The sequence below is a fragment of the Physeter macrocephalus genome, chromosome 14, assembly GCF_002837175.3.
Source record: "Physeter macrocephalus isolate SW-GA chromosome 14, ASM283717v5, whole genome shotgun sequence".
NCBI classification, from domain to species: domain Eukaryota; kingdom Metazoa; phylum Chordata; class Mammalia; order Artiodactyla; family Physeteridae; genus Physeter; species Physeter macrocephalus.
The window spans coordinates 118,852,031-118,871,823 of NC_041227.1; the positions used below are offsets into that span (position 1 = coordinate 118,852,031).

Below are 19,793 nucleotides of genomic sequence, written 5' to 3' on the forward strand. Positions count from 1 at the left end.
CACAAACGAAGATGGTGAAATGGATCATTATAAGTAAAATCTCAGACTCTGTGCCTTCAGATAATGGTATCCTACATAGATTTTCTCAAACTCAAGGATGACTGAGTATTTCTTTTTTAATAGATTTATTTATTTATTTTTGGCTGCTTTGGGTCTTCATTGTTGCGCACAGGCTTTCTCTAGTTGCGGCGAGCGGGGGCTACTCTTTGTTGCGGTGCGCGGGCTTCTCATTGCGGTGGCTTCTCTTGTTGCGGAGCACGGGCTCTAGGCGCACGGGCTTCAGTAGTTGTGGCTCGTGGGCTCTAGAGTGTAGGCTCATAGTTGTGGCACACAGGCTTCAGTAGCTGTGGCTCGAGGGCTCTAGAGCACAGGCTCAGTAGTTGTGGTGCACGGGCTTAGGTGCTCAGCGGCATGTGGGATCTTCCCGGACCAGGGCTCGAACCTGTGTCCCCTGCATTGGCAGGCGGATTCTTAACCACTGCACCACAAGGGAAGCCTTGAATAATATATTTCTAAGGACAAAATGAAAATACAACATTTTCATCCAGTTACTTATGCAACAGAAAGTCTTCATTGTGCAATATTTTTTTGATCAGCTAGGCCATCTCATTTTTTTCTAAAGGGACACATGACCGTATTCTTTCATCTCGTCTTTCATCTGTGTATCAGAATTTTCTTGACATGGTTTCTAGGAGACATATACTGAAGGCAGGTATTAGAGAGATAACAAGAAGAAATAGATGATGTAGACATGTAAAAATTGGATTGGGGGACTTTCCTGGTGGCACAGTGGTTAAGAATCTGCCTGACAATGCAGGGGACACGGGTTCGAGCCCTGGTCCAGGAAGATCCCACATGCTGCGGAGCAACTAAGCCCATGCGCTGCAACTACTCAGCCTGCACTCTAGAGCTCGCGAGCCACAACCACTGAAGCCCACGAGCCTATAGCCCAGGCTTCGCAACAAGAGAAGCCACTGCAATGAGAAGCCCGTGCACTGCAAGGAAAAGTAGCCCGTGCTCGCCACAACCAGAGAAAGCCCACGTGCAGCAACGAAGACCCAATGCAGCCATAAATAAATAAAGTTGAAATGATACTTTAAAAAAATTAGGTTGGCCATTCTAAAAGGTGTATACAAATCTAAAAATTAAAACATTTTGCAATTATGGAGTGTCTGGTGTCCATCCCCTCTTCAACAAAATTATAAGCCAAGGATTTTTTAAAAAACTCTTCAAGTATTGTCTTGACGACGCAAGTAGAAGAACAAGAAGTAATGATAAGCTATAATCTATTAGAGATGTATTTGAAATTTAGAATCAGTGTACAAGTTCACGCATGACAACTGATGAACAGTTAGTTACATACAGAGGCTCCTGCGCATTTTGGGTATATATCTATCGATCAATCAGTAGGTATCTTCAAACCCAGGAAAATATGGAATAAAAATTTGGTTTGCTATATTTAAGCTCTATTAAATATTTTAATAGTCTCTACTTCCCTTTATTTTTGTTTGTAAGTGACCTGTAATCAACTTAAAAACAATTTTTAAAGAGAAGTTCTTTCAACCCAGATAGTAAATGGTAATGACTATTTTTCTTGGTATTCTGAGAGGTAAAAAGATATCTGAAACAAAAAATATTGTAGTATTAGGAACGAATTGTAAAACCGAATTGGTTCTGGGACTGTCTGAAGAGTTGAGATCAGTTATTAGACTTGCAATAATATAACAGGATGCAATGGAGCTGAGATGGCTAGAGATCTGAATATGAACAAGAACTTAATGGGATATAGGGAAGCAGGGGAGAAAACCACCTTGTGTAAAACTGAAATGATTAAGCACCCAACAAGTAGATTTGAAGCAGTAGAAGGGTTGTTATAAAGGCAATGTTTAAAATTTATTTTTACCATCAACAAAACTAAGTAGGAAAAAAGTAGGAAATGACAGGATAAATTAGATTTAATAAAGCTTACTAGATTAAAAAAATAGATATTATGTTTCTGGGTGTTACATATATTGATCCATGTAAATCTGTTATTTTAATGTCTAAGATGATACTCCATTTCTTACTGAGAAGAATCAAGATGTTTCTAGTTTTCCCCCCATTGCATATAGTACGGCAATCAACATTCTGGTACATGTCATTTGGTGCACAAGTGCAAGAGTGTTTCTCTAGGGTAGCTGTCTTGAAGTAGAACTCATGGGTCATGAGGTTTGTGCATCTTCATTTTTGTAAGATGTCAAATTAGTCTGCACGATATTACTCACTATTTTTCTAATTTATACTATGACTAGTAATGTATACGAAGCCCTGTTTCTCCATAACCTCATCAACTTCTGGCCTTTGTAAATTTTATCAGGTTGTTTATAAGGTGATTTCTCTTTTATTATGCATTTTTCTGAGCATTGTTTCATCTGCTTATCATCAGTTGGGTTCTTCCTCTGAGAAATTGCCTATTTATATCCCTTGCCAGTTTTTAAAAAAAATTGTGGTGTTTGTCTTTTTCTTACTTATTATACAGGAATTACAGAGAATTTATTATAGAAGAATACCAATTTTTTGTGGATTATATGGGTTGCAAACATCTTCTCTAGTTTGAGACATTTGTATTCAGTGTAATTTGTCAGAGAGAATTTTCTTTATATTAATGTAGCCAAACAAACATTTTTTTTCTTTTATGGATTTAATTTCTATATCTTATTAAGAAATTCTTCCCTAGCCTCAATTCTTAATGCCTTTCCCTAGTTTTCTTCTAAAAATTTTCTCTTGTAAGTTTTAGTTTTGTTTTTTGCAAATCTATTTTGTAATTCTGTATGAAGTGAGATAGGGACTGCATTTTATCTTTTTCCAAACAGAAAGCCAATGATCTCAGTCCCATCATGGAACAGTATATCATTTCCCCTCTGATTTGTATTGCCACTTTTCACATAACAAGTTCTTCCTGTGTTCCTCTATTTCCATGGTCTGTTTTTGCATGAATATATAAAATTGTTTCAATTACTATAGCTTTCCAGTAAGTCTTGCTATCTGAATAAGTAACTTTTCATTATTCTCCAAAATTTTCATGACTCTTCAAGCATCCAAAAAAAAAATGTCAAATTCCAAAAATGTCCTGTTAGACCTGACTGGAAAAGCACTGAACTTACAGATTAATATGGGCAGAACTGTCATTTTTATGATAATGTCAGGATTCCCATGTGAACATGTTCTGTCTTACCATTTATTAGCTCTTGAAAAAAGATTTTCAAAAATGTTTATAATTTTCTCCTTTAACGTTCCTGTTAGATTTAATCCTAGTTACCTTATCATTCTGACTGCTATTGTAAGTGAAATCTTTTTAAAAGTTACATTTTCAGTATCTTCACATTTTCTTTGAGTCTTGTTATTCCTTTCTTGCCTTCTAAAGTATTTGAGTTTTCTTTATTCCTACCCCCACTCCCTCCCTCATGCCTTGGAAAAGCTTGAGAACTATAAACAATTTTCACATAAACATTTACTTAAGTTTCATGTTAATTAACATGTCTAACGTCTTCCCAAATAATACAAGGATCTTACATGAATTCAACCCACTTCCCACATGTTTTGTTCCATATTTTAGTTCTATCCTTAAAAAGAGATATTGATCATCATTATTATTTTGTACAGTGAATGCTTCTTAAATTTAACCTCTTTTAAACGTTTTTATTGTGGAATATGACATACATAGAGGGAAAGTTCCACAAATGTGAATGTATGTCTGAAGGAACTGTCACAAAATGAACATCCATGTAACCATAACAAGACGCAGAAGAGCGCCAGCATCCTGGCAGTGCCTCCTCACCACCCTTCCCCAACACCCCTCCCCGCCGTGCCCCAAAGGCAACCACAATCTGATTTTTTTGTTTTTTTGGGTTTTTTTGTTTTTATAAATTTATTTTACTTATTTTTATTTTTGGCTGCATTTTTTGGTCTTTGTTGCTGTGTGAGGGCTTTCTCTAGTTGCGGCAAGTAGGGGCTACTCTTCATTGTGGCGCGTAGGCTTCTCACTGCGGTGGCTTCTCGTGTTGTGGTGCACGGGCTCTAGGTGCGTGGGCTTCAGTAGTTGTGGCACAAGGGCTCAGTAGTTATGGCTCGTGGTCTCTAGAGCACAGGCTCAGTAGTTGTGGTGCATGGGCTTAGTTGCTCTGCGGCATGTGGGATCTTCCCAGACCAGGGCTCAAACCTGTGTCCCCTGCATTGGCAGGCGGATTCTTAACCACTGTGCCACCAGGGAAGCCCCCACAATCTGATTTTTAAGGTAATTATTTCTCACTTTCCTTTATAGTTTTACCAACTTAGAAGCATGCATCATTAAACACTGTACTTTAGATGAGCTGTATATAAATGGAATCATACAGTATATATGATCCTTTCTTGCGTTTTGCTCAACATTTATTTGTTAGATTCACAACTGTGTACAGCCAGTCTATTTTTATTACAATACAGTACTTTATTGTATATTTACATGACAATGTAAATTCTAAGTTGACAGCTATTCTCTTAAAAAATGACATTCAAATGATTTCTGATTTTCGTCATTTCTGTTGAGAAGACAGCTGCCAGCTAATTGTTGTTTATTGGAAGGTAATCCTTTTTTTCTCTAGCTGCTTTTAAGATTTCTCTCTCTCTCTCTCTCTCTCTCTCTCCTTTTTTAATTTTCAGCCATTTAACAATGATTATAAGTGTAGAATTCTTCAGTATTTCTTTTGCTTGAGGTTTATATCACTGCTGGAATCCATGGACTGATGTTCTTCACCCATTTTAGAAAGTTCTAAACCCTTTTCTCTTCAAATACTGCTTTTGTCCCATCCTCTTTCTCCTTTCTGGAAATTTAAATTGTGCACTAGACTTTCTTGTGGTATTTATCTCTCTTCATTCCTTTCATCCTTTGTCTGTAGTTATTTTTGTCTGACATCTTTCAGTTCACTAATTCTCTCTTTAGATGTGTCTAATCTGTTGTTTAAACTTGAGTTAATTTACTGAATTTCTCATTCCCAGAATTTCCATTTGATTTTTTTAACAGTTGCCAGTGCTCTGCCAAAATTTTCAATCTTGTTTCTCTTTGAATGTAATAATTATACTTATTTTAAAAGTCTGTATCTGAGAATTCCAGTATCTTGAGGCCCAATTTCTATCATCTTTTGTTTCTCTTTCTTCATGTTGTTTATGTCTTTGTGTATCTGATTGCTTTTGATTATAAGCCAGGCATTGCATTTGCAAACTATAGAAACAGTTTATGGCCTTGCATGATACTACCTTCCACCAGGAAGGATCTACAATTTTGCCAAATGTCTGGGGGCATTAGTAGTTTAGGAACCCTCAGCCTAATTTTAGAGAATGACATGACTCAAAGCTGATCTGTAGCCTCTGTAACAGCATGTCTGCTTCTGGTTAACACTTGCTCCTATGGTGCAGCCCTTCAGAGTCCCAGCTCAAAATGAGGCATGTTCATCAGATGTCCCCTCTTTGTGGGACACAGGCTCTAATCTCTGCCCCCCTTATACCCACTAGCCAGTCAAGAGGGCTGCATAGCTGTTTAGCAGCTCCCTCCAGAAATGGCTAATTTCTCCAGAGGAACAGTGACTCCATACACTGGGACCTTTTTTTCTGGGCCTCCATTCTCCCCCTAGATCTTGTAAGCTCTCTTATCCCTCCAAGCACATTAAAAACAAACAAAAAATTAAACATTTTGTTAAGCTTTTCCGGTAGTCTTCAGTGGCAGGCATGATTCAAATTACCTAATCTGCCACTACCAGAAGTAGAAGTTCCAGATTTTATCTACATTTTTACCAATTTCATTGCTCACCATTGTTTCTCGCATCCACTGTTTCCTTCTGGGTTCAATTTCCTTCATTCTCAAATATATCCTGCTTCACATTCTTCCAACAAGCTTCTGTGACTAGTTAATTCTATTAGACTTTGCCTGAAAAAATACCTTCATTTCATTTTATTCCTGAATGAGAATTAAGCTGGGTATAAAATTTTAAGTTGACAGTTATTTTTACTTAGCTCTGTGAAGATATTCTTCCACTGTTTTCTGGTCTCTCTTGCTGTTGTTAAAAAGTTTACTGTCAACATAATGGATATCCCTTTGGACGTCATCATCATGTCTTTTTTGTTGATACTAAGACATTTCTCTTTTTTTCTTTGGCTTTCTCCAGTTTCACTACAATGCATCTAGATATACATTTCTACTTACCCCATTTGGGCTCATGGTGCTACATGAATCTAAGTAATTATGTTTATCAATTCTAGAACATTCTCAGCCATTCTATCTTTGAATATTGCCTATACACTATTCTTTCTATTTGGACTTCTTATTTTAACTCTGTTATCTCAATTTCTCTTTCATATTTTCCATCTCTCTATCTCTCTGTGCTACATTCTGGGTGATTTCTTTAGATCTATTCTACTGTTTATCACTTCTCTCCTCAGCTAAAACTACTGCTTATGTTTAACCTAGTTGCTGAGTTTAAAATTTTGATGATGACATTTTCCATTTACTGGAGCTATTTTAGCTTCCCCTGTGAGAATCTCTTGTGGCCTGGCTTTGTTGGAGTATCCCTTGGGGTGTGCTTATATCTAACAACCCTATGTGGTAACATTGGCCCAGGATTCATTTTTAAATTAATTTCTCAATTTGGGGGCCCCAGACTACATAGTGGGTTGTTTACGTGTGTGTGTGTGTGTGTGTTTTCAAATTCTAAGCATGAGTTAAAGATCCATGGTTTAGAATTCCCATGGCAGATTCCTCATCTTCCACTCTAGAACCCAGGCAAATAGTTAAAAGGTTTTGTTATTTCTCTGTGCTGGTAGGGAAATATTTTCTAGTCATGCTTTCCATTGATGATAGAGCTGCTTTGAAGGTTCCAGTTCCTATGCCACACCTTAAGTAAGTTCAAGGACTCATTTTATGCCCCCTAGTGGATGCTAACACCCAAATGCACACATTAACCAGAACCAAAAGCTGCAGCTCATTATCTTTACTACTCTAGTTTTCAGTTTTCTTTTGATTTCTGAAGACTTCCTTTTCTTTCCTGAGAGCTCAATTGTGCATCTGAAATGATTTTAGTTATATTTTACCCAGCATCTGAAGATTTTTGTAGAAGGAAGGTTTTCAGGTTACCTAGTCTACTGTATTGCCAGGACCAGAAATCCCACGACACTGTTTTTAAACTTTCCTTTAATGAAACAAATATGTTAATACTAGTATATTAATCAACGTTTTCCAGAGAAACAGAATCAACAGATCTATAGATCTAGTCTATCTATTATACTGGTACCTGAAAAAAAAAGTATATATATATATATATATATATATATATATATATATACAAAATCTATCTATCTAGAGATTAAATGTAAGGAGTTGGCTAACATAATTATGGAGGCTGACAAGTCCCAAGTTCTGCAGCTGGCAAACCGGAGACACGAGAGACCTGATGGTGTAGTTCCAGTCCAAAGGCCTGCAAGCTTGAGAGCCAGGAAGAGGTGTTTCAGTTTGAGTCTGAAGGCAGGAAAAAACTGATACCCCAGCTCAGGCAGTAGGAAATTCCCTCTTACTCAAGGGAGGGTAAGCCTTTTTGTTCTATTCAGGCCTTCAACTGATTGGATGGCATATTAGGGACAGTCCACAGATTCAAATGGTAAACACAACCCACCCAGAATAATGTTTAACCGATATCTGGGCACCCTGAGGCCCAGGCAAATTAGCACAAAATTAACCATCACAATTAGTAAACTCTGGCTTGATTTTTAGTTAATTTTATTTTTTTCTAAGACCCCAATCAAGTTTTCCTTTGAGACCTAACAACTTATACCTGTCACTACAGCTAAGTCAGCGGTAAGTAAACTAGCTTTCTGCACATGAACCTTACACATACTTAATTCTACAAGTCCTTTTATGGATTTAATTTCTCTCTTTTAGGATAAATGAGTTCAAGTCTCTGGAAGTAATGTGGAATAAAAGTGTCACTTAAAAACATATTCATGATCTGTTTTGCAAAACCTTTGGCTCATATAATCATCTGTCTTTGTATTATGAACATGTGGATATTGACATCTGCTCACACCATGTAAATCTCCCATAATCCCAGTTCAGTGACATAACTCGGTTCAAAATAAATTTTATCTGCAATTTCTTCAAACTATAAATCCCAGCAACAAGTCTTCCACCATAACTCTGGGTTTCAATCATCATATAAGTGATAACAAACTTTTACTAAATTGTACTTATGTTAACATTACCCTCCTTTGCTCCTCTTCAGCATCAGCAAAGAGTTTACGAATGTTAGCCTCTGATTCTCCCACATATTTGTTGAGGATTTCTGGCCCATTGACCACTTTAGGCTCTCTTGCATTCAACATCTTGCCAATCTGTCGAGCCAAGAGAGTCTTACCACAACCTGGAGGCCCATACAACAGGATGCCTTTAACATGTTTGCAACCTAAAAAGGTAAAGAAAACAGTCTTACATCAACTAACTAAAATGCAAGTAAGACATCAAAGTTTTCTTTCTTCTTCACATGCATGTTAGGAAGAATACAGCAATAGCATTAACATATATTAATATCTAGGTGCCATAAACAGAACAAGAATGAACTGAAGATCTTTTTAAAACAGAAAATCCACCAACAATTCCTACACCAGTACCAAGAGTTGAGGGGGAAAGCTGCCAATTAAAGGTCTTTTGAAAAGTATATTTGAACTATCATTGAGAACAAATACTTTTAACTCTGAAAATGTCTCTTTGACCTAAATACCTAATTAGGAAATATTACTTCTTTTTCATTATCCTTTACTTTAAAGCCAGGGGGAAAAAAGATCTGTTTTTAGGCAAGTTTAACCCAACACAGATCTATTATGATACGACAGGCTACGGAAACTGTATCTTAGTCAAAGAAATTACAGGTCTACCTGTCAATACAAGCACTTGAAGAAAGGGCAGACATGTCTGAGTTGGGTGGGTATAGAGCAATCTATAGGGTCCAGATGGATGTTACAGACTTTGTGGATGAAGTTGAATGCCCTATTTCACGTGACTATGCCAAGTGAGAAATGTGTTTTCTCAGAGCCACCAGGATAAAAATGACACTGAAGCTTCACAAGAATAGTACTCAATTCTTTTCTAGGCAACCATTGCTAAATGCCTTAAAGGTATCATTAACAATAGCAAAATAGCAAGACTAATGATTTAGACTCCCTGGGATTTCTTTAGCCCACTCTACACAAGCATTTACTCCATTTCTTAAGATTAAGATGAAATTTGGTTTCTGTTTACTCACTCTAGGAATTCTCACCTATTTAAGTTTCACACTTAAGATGCATGACTCTTTACTTATGCGTTTTTTTCTTTATACTACACCAAAAAAGCACTCTGTGAAATAATGAATTCTTAGATTTCAAGCGTTACACTCAAAACTACAGGTGAACAAGAAAATTTCTGGAAATGGGATACAGTGTATTTTTATGGAAAATGTCCTCATTTGGAACAAAAGCCTTAAAAATTAATATCTTTAAGAAAAATTACAACAATACATCGAATGACTCAATAAAGGAAACCACAAGATTCAACCAACTCTACTAGAAATTTTAGATTCTGAGGAGGAAGATATTTTGGATTGCCAGTACTGCCATTGCTTCTATCTTTGTTTCAAAAAAAGACTCCCTTTTAAATCCTTGAAAGTAATGAGATCTGTGCTTCTGGTTAGACTCGTAGAGACAAGGGGAACTTAGTGGAAACCCTTAAAGGCTTAGATTCTTAACCCTTCTCATCACAGAGTAAATTCCTGTCCTAAGAACTGTGGTCCAGGGACTTCCCTGGTGGCTCAGTGGTTAAGAATCCACCTGCCAGTGCAGGGGACACAGGTTCGATCCCTGGGCCAGGAAGATCCCACATGCTGTGGAGCAACTACGCCCGTGTGCCACAACTACTGAGCTTGTGCTCTAGAGCCCGCGAGCCACAACTATTTAGCCTGTGTGCCACAACTATTGAAGTCCGCGTGCCTAGAGCCCGTGCTCTGCAACAAGAGAAGCCACTGCAATGAGAAGCCCGTGCACCACAATGAAGAGTAGCCCCCGCGCGCAGCAACAAAGACCCAATGCAGCCAAAGATAAATAAATTAAATAAAAATATAAAAGAACTGTGGCCCATAAAATGTCTTTGCTCTCGTCCCACCCTTGGGGCATGAGGGGTAAGGAGATAAGGGGATAAGCCTTGAGCTTCTCCTAGAGGCCAACACCACCAGGCACTGTCAGCATCCAAGCCACTGGGACACATCTGATGAGGACTTTGGAACCCCGCTCCTAACCTTCCTCTCCAAACCAACTGCTACTATCATGATTTGAAACTATTTGTATAAACCATTGCAGAGGCAGGTGGTGGTGGAGGGAGTGAAACAGGCACGAGGGGAGAGCCAGAAAGGATAAAAGGAAGACTTGCTAAGTACCTACAAAGTACCAGCCCTTAGCCCCATCTCTCCAGTCTCAACCTTCTCCAAGTTTATCAACCTCCTTCTAACCACACTTCCTTCCATATTAAGCCATGCTTTCTTTCAAGGACTCTCACCTCCTCAGCATTCTTATACTTCTGTTACACCTACCCTATGAGCCCTGAACACAATACGGCTTTATTGCACCTAAACATTGGCCACAGAGCATGACCAGAGAAAATTACACCACTGTGCTGACTGATATCCTAACAGTCTCATGCTATCTGATTTCAGTTCTACTCTCACTGCTTTCTCAATATTTCATGCCACCCCTTACCTGTTTCTGTTCACCTCCAATTCTCCTTAGTTATTATCCAGACTTCACTCTTCTCTTCTCTAGCACTACCCATGCCATTAGTTCTTAGAGATGATCTAGTTTCCTACTTTTCATATTAAAAAAAAAAAAGACTATCAGGCATGAACTCCCTTCAGCTCCCTGCTTCTTTTTTTCTTTTTTTGGCCCCCTTCTTTTTTTTAAACACTGCAAATTTATTATTTCACAGTTCTTTAAGTCAGAAGTTTGGGTGGGTTTGGTGGCTCTGTTCCATTTTTCATAAGACTGAAATCAAGGTGTGGGCCAATGGGGCTCTGGGAAGAATCCACTTCCAAGTTTATGTGGGCTGTTGATAGAATCTATTTCCTTGTCACTATAAGACTGAGATCGCTGTTCCTTTGCTGGCTGTCAACTAGGGGTCAGGTTGATCTTTTCTCCTAGAGGCTGCCTACTTTCCTTTTGATGCTTTCCATGGGGTCCCCCTCCAGCAAGTGTCTGAGTTTCTCTTATGCTTCAGTTCTCTTCAGCTTCTCTTTCTGACACATCTCTCTGTCTCTTCTGCCTTAAACTACCTTATGTGATTATGTTGGGCTTACCCAGATATTTCAGGTTAATCTCCCTATCTTTTGATGAGGTTATTAGTAACCTTAATTACATCTCCAAACCCCCTTCACATCCCTGCTTCTTTATCTACAAATTTATCCGCAGACATCTCTTTTCTCAACCTCAGCATCAGTTCTCAAAGAAGGAGCTTCCTTCCTCTTCTCCAAAGTTTAAATTGCAATTATTTGTTTATATACTTTCTTTTCTATTAGACTGTAAACTATTCAAGGGCAGGTACTGTCTCATCAATCCTGAATTGCAGACACCCAGCCTAATGCCTAGCACATAATATGTACTCAATAAATGGCTGAATAAGTAAATTATTGATTCTTTTCCTACAAAACTCAGAGAAAATGGGGGGATAGAAGGTGGTTTTTAAAAATTATCTGAAGCTCTTAAATTATGAACAGCACTTTCATGGCTGAACTCATTTAAATATCTAAAAAACACCTTTGCAATGACTGGGACTTACAAATTTAGCAAGACAAACTACATAATACATAAATACTAGATTTTTAACTCTGTAACTCTGTTTTTGTACGTGAGAAATGCTCAATTTAATGTGTTTTGAATTAAATTGACTCAGATGTCATAAAATAAATAACCCACAAAATATTACCATGAAGTTTGAGAGAAAGATAAAATGCACATCCGTGGAACTTATATATAATACAGATCTGTGAAATTACAGAATCTATTCAATATAACATCAATAAGAATGTCATAGAAACGCTATTCTGCATGAGAACCATAATTCTTTTAGGATGTCAAGAAAGCACATCAAAAATATACAATGACATGTGAAGATTTTCAAAATCCACTTCCACAAAGGAAGCAGTTACTTGAATAAGCAGTGGAAATGGGACTTTGTTATTACTATTATTATCATAGCCCTTCTGACTTATTAAATAAGCATTGGTCTCTAATTTAAATAAGTCATAAAAACTCTTCATAAATAATTCCATTCAACAAAAGTGTATTAAGCTCCTGTTTGGACTAGGCATGAAACTAGGTATTTGGGATACAAACATGAAAAAGGTAGTCCCTACCTGCAGGGCATTTCTGATTTAGTAGGAAAGACAAATAAAAATAGGTTATCTACAATATAATATGACATTATCAGAGATGTGCATGAAATGTTTTTTGGAACCTAGCCAAGAGAGACTGATTCTGCTAGTGATGGCAGAAAATTAGGGATGGACAGAGGGGAAAAGGTAACATACAGTCTGGGTCTTGAAAGCCAGTTCGAGGTTCATGGTTGGGCAAGCGAAGGGAAATGGCACCCTAAAGAGAGAGATTAGCATTAGATTAGGCATGGCAGTATGGACCTAGAAGCTGTCCTCTCAAAACAGCCAGTTATCACCTTCTGTGGCTGGGAGCCTTGGAGGTGAGTGCCTGAGTAAAGGGATGACAGGTTCCCAACTAAGGAAGGCCTTGACACCATGCCCAGGAGTTTTTAATTTTTTTGGTAAAAACCCAGGGTTTTCTAATCAAGGAGGATACATAATGAGATGTGTGTTTAAAAACTAACCGCAGTGGAGTAGACGAAGGACTAGAGAACAAAGATCAGAGGGTGGGAGTCTAGTTGGAGGAATGTTCTTAACCTTTTTCTGGGGACACTGCCTCACTGGCTGGCTCTGGATTTTTGCCAATTAAGCTTTCCTATCCCTCCAAGTCCTTTGGAAGCACATGAACAACTGGGTCCAGAGGCCTCAGAAGGCTGCCTCCCTACTGATACCCCAGCTTTCCCCTGAGCTTCTCCAGGACATTAAGGCCTAGCTCTGATGCTGGGAAGCCTCTGATCTCTGGCTGCTGGACTGTCTGACTGCGAGCTGTACTGTTTCTTTTTTTTTTTCCTTTATGTCTTACATGCCCCCTCACTACTCAGAGATCAGTTCCCTGGGTTAGGGAACTACATAGCAAAGGGCAGGCATAGAAGAATGAGAAATCAGTGGAACTGACTTGTTTAAAATGTCATATTCTCTCATTCTATCTCTCACTTTCTTTCCCATGGAATAGTCTAATGGACCTGCCCAGAAAAATGCCCATGTACAAAAATTTGCATGCAATTTTGAGAAGATTTTTAGATCCTCTGAGGTCCAATCATGGAATTCAAATTAAAATCCCTGAATGTACTACTGAAATAATCCAGACAAGAGACCAGGAATGGAAAGAGGTAATAATCTTAAGAAATTGTAGTAGGAAAAGAATGGAAGAGAGGGGAGATATTCATCAGAGCTTAGAGACCAAAAGAAAATAAGAAAAAGAGAAAGAGTCAAGGATGACCTTAAGGCATCTAGCCTGGGGGCACATGGGAAAAATGATAGTAATCTCAGAAAACAACTAAGAAGTTAGCAAGAGGAAATCATAACTTTGTTTTTGGCTATAAGGCATTTGAGATTCAGGCAGTAATGTCCATTAAGAAAGACTTGTTGAAAGCTCAGAGAAGATATCAAAACTACTGATTCAATATTTTTGAATGCCCGCTCTGGGCACATGAAAAGCCTCAAAAAGCTTTAAGCAGAGGAATGTGACAATAGGGACAAATGCTCCAGAGACAAAGGATGAGGCCTGGAAAGAGAACATTAGATTTAAAAATCGGAAAGTTCATGCTGATCTGGGTCAGATCATTTTGGGTTGCGGTAGGAGAAGGAAGCTAAGTAGCATAAGCAAGAACAGACAGAGATCACACTTTCAGGAACTCTGGCAACAAAGAGTAGGGATTTAAGGAGATAGTTGCAAGGAAACCTCTTCTGAGACTAGTTAAGTAAAGAGAAGAGGAAGTAAGCTGTGGTTATGCCTGTTGGGTTCTGTTTACTACGTGAAGTAGGGGGCTTAGGTCATCTACAAAATGCAGGATGAGGAGATGATATTGGGAAACATGGTAAAGGTTTGGAAAGAACGTGGGGAATTGGGAAAACGTGTGGGGAAATGTGCTTGAGCAGGCAGATGCCATTGGGTGAGCTCAGCATACGAAATTCAGGTTACTGAGGGACTCTCCTCTTTGTTGTAATTATATAAGCAACTTACAGTGTTAGGTAAGGTAGGTTCTTACTCAATTATATAAATATAAATTTTATCAAAGCTGGCATAAGAATCTTGACTTTTTTGGTTTTAACCATATCTTTTTTTCAAAACTGAATCTTAAAGTTTAGCAACACAAGGTAAAGTATTAATTTAATTTGAAGTCTATTATCTAATTTTAGCTAGAGTCTATTATCTAATTTTTGCTCGTCTATTATCTAATTTTCCATCCAAAAAAATCCAAAACTATCACATGGCCTGTTTTCAACATTCTCCCTCCATTCTCCACCAAGTTTGAGGCTTTAGTCTTCATTTCTAAGTCATTCGCATCTTTTCTCCTTTCTCCATAACTTATATAAGTAATAACTAATGTGGGCTAATAGTATAATCAAATATAGTGCCAAAGCATTTCTTCTCTTCGTTTCCTGAGTTCAGTTATTTAACTGCTTATTTTATTAACTGCTCCTGTTAATCATCTTCCTAAAAATACCTAATTTTTATCTGGATGAGGCAAAACATAACAACTCTTGGTTACAGTAACATAAAGGAAGGTGGTAGTGAAAAGCATAATTCAAAATGGCCAAAAATGGCTTTATATATTTGGTTTTGGAATTTTAAGTTGCTAATTATATTTGAATATAGGAGTAAATGAAGTTCTGGGATATCATGTTCTTTGATTAATTCAACAAATGCTACATTTGGAGGTGGGAAGATGAAGCAGTTCTCTTCTGATTATTTCTATTTTCTCAGTGAAATAAAGATTCCAGGTCATCAGCTGCCGGTGAGGATGGAAGGACGGAAGAGGTGGTGTTGGACGTTTGAGAAGAATGGAGAGGAACTAGTCATCTCAGAGAGTAGGTGAGGAAACTGATGAGACTAAGGAAATACATCCCTTCTCGGCCTTTTGGCTAAGATCAAGTGTAGACTAAGGAAATACAGAAGGAATGCAAGGAAATACTGATTCCAAGAAATACTGAGGGCTTGCTTGAGATTTGGTTCTTAAATTTAAAGTGAGATCAAACACCATGGTTTTGTGTTTTTCTTAAGCCATATTTAAGTCTGGGTACTGATACAGAGTAAGCAGGTAGCTGAGAAACACCTGACATATACAAGATGAGGAGCAAGGCTGTTAAGGGTGTATGTGAGGAGGGTGAAGGTGACAGACCATGGAATCTAAGCTGGGTAAAGATGACAAAATGGCTGGGAAGTGACAGAGTAAATTAACTGGAAGGTCCCCATGTCAAACTTGCTGGAGTTGGGGTAAGGGCTATGCTAGAAGAAAGCAAGGAAAAAATGGGAGGTGGCTAGAGAGCAAGATGCTTAAAACTGAGATCCCCGAAGTAGTGGTTATTAGTGATGGTGCAGTCTTGGGTATGACCAAAGAGTGAGCAGCTGAGATGGAGTGAAAGAAAAGTTAAAAGGAAATGAGGACTCCAAAGAACTGTGAAGACAGACTGTTGAACAAATCACCAACAAGGATACTGAAGTCACCAATGACACATAGATAAATAAAGCAAACAATGAAGATTACAGTTAGAGCAACAAGTAAGCCAGACAACTTCTTTGTCTGGCTCCCCTGTTCATTCTTCTCTAGCAGGGATACTCTTGTTCTCTTCCATTTTGTTCTCCATATGTTAGGGACAATGAAAAGTATTAATATCTATTAATATATCATTATGTAATAGCTATTAATAACAGTACAAATAATGTAAAACACCAAAGAAATAAACATAGCAAATGGTAATGCCATTGTTTACTAAGGATTTAAGTGAACATGACACTGGAACCTCACTATAAGACTACATTCTGTAAATAATTTAGTATAAGGCTTGTTTGTATCTCATTCTAGAGCCCTTGTCATAAAGTATTTTTAATGATTTCCTAAAATATGAACCGCAAAGCTGCATTTCAATTATATTTCACAACAGATATTTGTCAAATGGATGAAAGTATGACTTGTGGTCAGGTGCCAGATAGGTGAGGACTGATTGGATTAAGTGCATTAGGAAATAAATCAAGTGAAAAAATCTCTAGAGAACATTAAAAATTACTAAGAGTCCCATTTTTCTGACCAGTGATTCTCAGACTTAGATTTCCAAAACTAGCTAAAGAACTTCTTTTTTAAAAAATACCTGGAGGTTAGTGTTGTCATTGGGTTGCTTATTTTTTATTTTGCAAGGTAAAGATTTCTTAAACAAACAAAAATATCAAACCTGGCATCTTCTATCAGCACCACTTCATATAAGAAAATATATTGTAATATCAAAAGGTAGGATGGACATAATCTCAGAATAAAGGACAGTTTTTTGTATTAAATAAATTCAAAAGTGGGGGCTCCGGAGTCAGCTTGCCTGGATTCAAGTCCTGGTTCTTCCACTTACTAACTGGAAATAATAGCAACTACCTCAGAAGATTATTATGAAGGTTAAGTATAACGCACATAAGGCACTTAGAATACTTCCTGGCACACAGGAAGATCTCGTAAATATTGGCTTAATAAATATTAGCTTATTTTTTTGTCACCTTGCTATAGAGGACTGATGAAATGGAACCAGACTCCCAACTGTTAATGTGAGAACTGGATCATAGTTAGGTGACTGTAAAGCTTGAAAATAAGTGACAATCTTGCTTGTGAAATTTTTTCTGAGACTATTGTGACCATCTGGCCCCTTAGACACTTGATCTAAAACACGAGTGTCACTTGGACATTGCAAATTATAGTGCCCATTCCATTGATGAATCTCAAACTCCAAATTAACACTGTAGTAAACGAGTTGTAACACAGTAGTTTCACAAAGATCTTACTAGTGTTCAGTAGGGCAGGATTCTCTGTAGCTTTAGTCTCTCTCTTCCGGTGGATTACTATCTGAGTCAATCCTGCCTGCTTCTCTTATGCCTTAGGCAGAATTCAGTTCACACCTATTTCTCAAGCCTTCCAACCTCATTTAGGGTCAAGATGTAGCTCCATCCATAAAAACCAAGCTACCACAACTATCAGTTCCATGTGTACACATCCTTCAATCATCTTTCTCCCCAACCTGTTCTATTATAATAAATATGTTTCTTTTCCAAAGTTCCCCTTATCCTCCCAATTGCACCCACTCTCACAGCCCTTAACTACCAGATATTAGAAAGCTGCCCCTCCTCTTTCTTACCGGGGCACACATCTCACTCTGCTCGCACCCACCTGGGATGATCTGGTTCTGCTGAGAGGAACTGGGGCTATTTCTGGGTTCTTCACCCAAAAGGGCATTTGCAATGCTAGATTACCACTGCCCAACCTTTGCCTCTTAGTTTGAGGTAGATTTGTATGATATGCACTTCTCACCTTAATTCTAACTACCACTCTCTGCCAGTTGAATTAGCAATTCTCCAACAATGTAAAAATTTACAACACCGTTTGAGCCCCAGGTATTGATATTCAGTGATTATAATCATACAAATTTTGGTGGAGAGAACTTTAGGTGGCTTTAAGTGTGTGCTATGAATAGCTTGAAATGATTTTTGACCTAAAAGTCTAAATATAATAAGACCTTATCCATTATAATAAGGCTTATGTAGCCCCTCTGATGAAAATAATACATGAAAATATGTATGAGACCTAATATACTAATTGTAATCTCTTTTCTTAAAATAGCTCAATGAAAAAGACAGCCTATTTCTGCAGTAAAATGAATAAATAGTAATGTTTACTGTTTATAATCTTTCAAATATTATCCATAAAAGTGACAAATTTGTATTTGCTAATCTCTTCAATTTTAAAAAGCAGTGAATTTTCTTTGTTTTCCTGAGATTATATCAAAGGCAAGCTGCACTGAGGAAAAATTGTCAGTCAACTTTTAGGTATCCAAAAGAGGAAAAAATTACAGCAAACACTAATTTTACACAAGAGTAAGCAGAATAATAATAAATTAGGAGGAATGTCTGTCAAATTAGCATCAGGATAAACAGTGTTTAATTTATTTTGTGGGAAACAAGATCTATAAAGAGAGAGAAGTGTGACGTGGGTTTCGTGATGTTTAAAGGGGAATCCCAAGTAGCTTCCAGTTCAAATGCAGACAGATCTGCCAAGTTTGCCAAAATAGGGAGGCTATCAACAGACTAGCGGCACGTCAGGACATATTCACAAGTCTTGCAAGCCTCTCTCTGCAGTTGTGCAAACCAGATTTGAATGCTTATTTTTAAATCATGCATGCACTTGCAGAAAATACAATCACAGATAACATCAATATTTAATCTTTTATTTTAAAGTTTGCATAATTCTAACTTCTCCTAGAATTATGAGTATTTTCTTAGTTCTATTCAACTTATCATTTTAGTAGTACAATATGATTATTTACACTAAGAAACAGTTTTCCAACCATGCAATGAGGGCCTGGAGAATAGCTTGCATCAACTCATAATATAGGAGGGCTTTTTGTTTGTTTGTTTCAAAGATCATCAGTCAGTCTCTAAAACGAGTTATCTACATTTCCTTAGCTCGGCACTTAGCAAATCTTTAAGAAAAGGAAATACTTAAGACTAAAAACATAACTTCCGACCCCATCTGAGCAGTCAGGTCTTTGATCGTCTAATCTCTGGGTATCATTTTGTCCAGTAGGGACCTGCTGTTGCCCCATCAACTTTAAAATGCCAAGAGCACCTTGAGTTCCGTTATGATAAAGTGGAAAAGGCCTGTGCCCTAAGCACCAAGCATCTATGCAGGATGCCTACCACCCGACTAGCCTATATCCAAATTAGTCACCTGAGATTCACTATAGATCTTCTCATTAGATAGCCTAGAACTAAAGATGGGGTATGTGTAGTAACTCTCCAAACTAATCCTTGCTGACACCCCCATCTGTTTTTTACTCCCTTAGAGGGTGTGGCCTGGTATTTCACAAATTCTTGATGACAAAGATCATGCTTCTACTATAGCAGGTCCTCCCTTGCTGCCATCTGGCAGCATGTATCTTTATTAGTTTCAGAATTTTACAGCTTTTCCTTTCTTCTTTTTTTTCCTCTGTCCCTTAGCTTTAAACTCATTTTACTTGCAGTCCCCAATGGAGCCTTTTAAAATGCAGATTTCCAAGCACTACTCCTAGAAATCTGAATTCATTAAGTCTGGAGTGGAGCTGGGGAAGCTATTTAACCAGCACCCTCCAGGTGACTGTCATGCAGGCCAGAGGACACTTTAAGAAACATCATTCATAGTTATAACTGACACTACATTAAGCTGCCTTCTAAGAGTTCTTAGGTTTTTATTTTATTTAGTGTACATGTTCTATAGCCTCAATTAAATCATAAGCTAATAAGGATTTTTTTTTTTTTTTTTTTTTTTTTTTTTTTTGTGGTACGCGGGCCTCTCACTGCTGCGGCCCCTCCCGCTGCGGAGCACAGGCTCCGGA

General features: G+C 37.8%; 1 protein-coding gene across 2 annotated transcripts in view; it reads right to left on the minus strand.

Annotated features, from left to right (window-relative positions):
* NSF (N-ethylmaleimide sensitive factor, vesicle fusing ATPase) overlaps positions 1-19,793 on the minus strand; it is a 132,161-nt gene that overhangs the window by 65,443 nt on the left and 46,925 nt on the right. For both annotated transcript variants that reach the window (XM_028498343.2, XM_028498345.1), the window contains exon 8: positions 8,263-8,462. In XM_028498343.2, the coding sequence (XP_028354144.1) occupies positions 8,263-8,462 (200 nt within the window). The remainder of the gene's footprint in view (positions 1-8,262; positions 8,463-19,793) is intronic.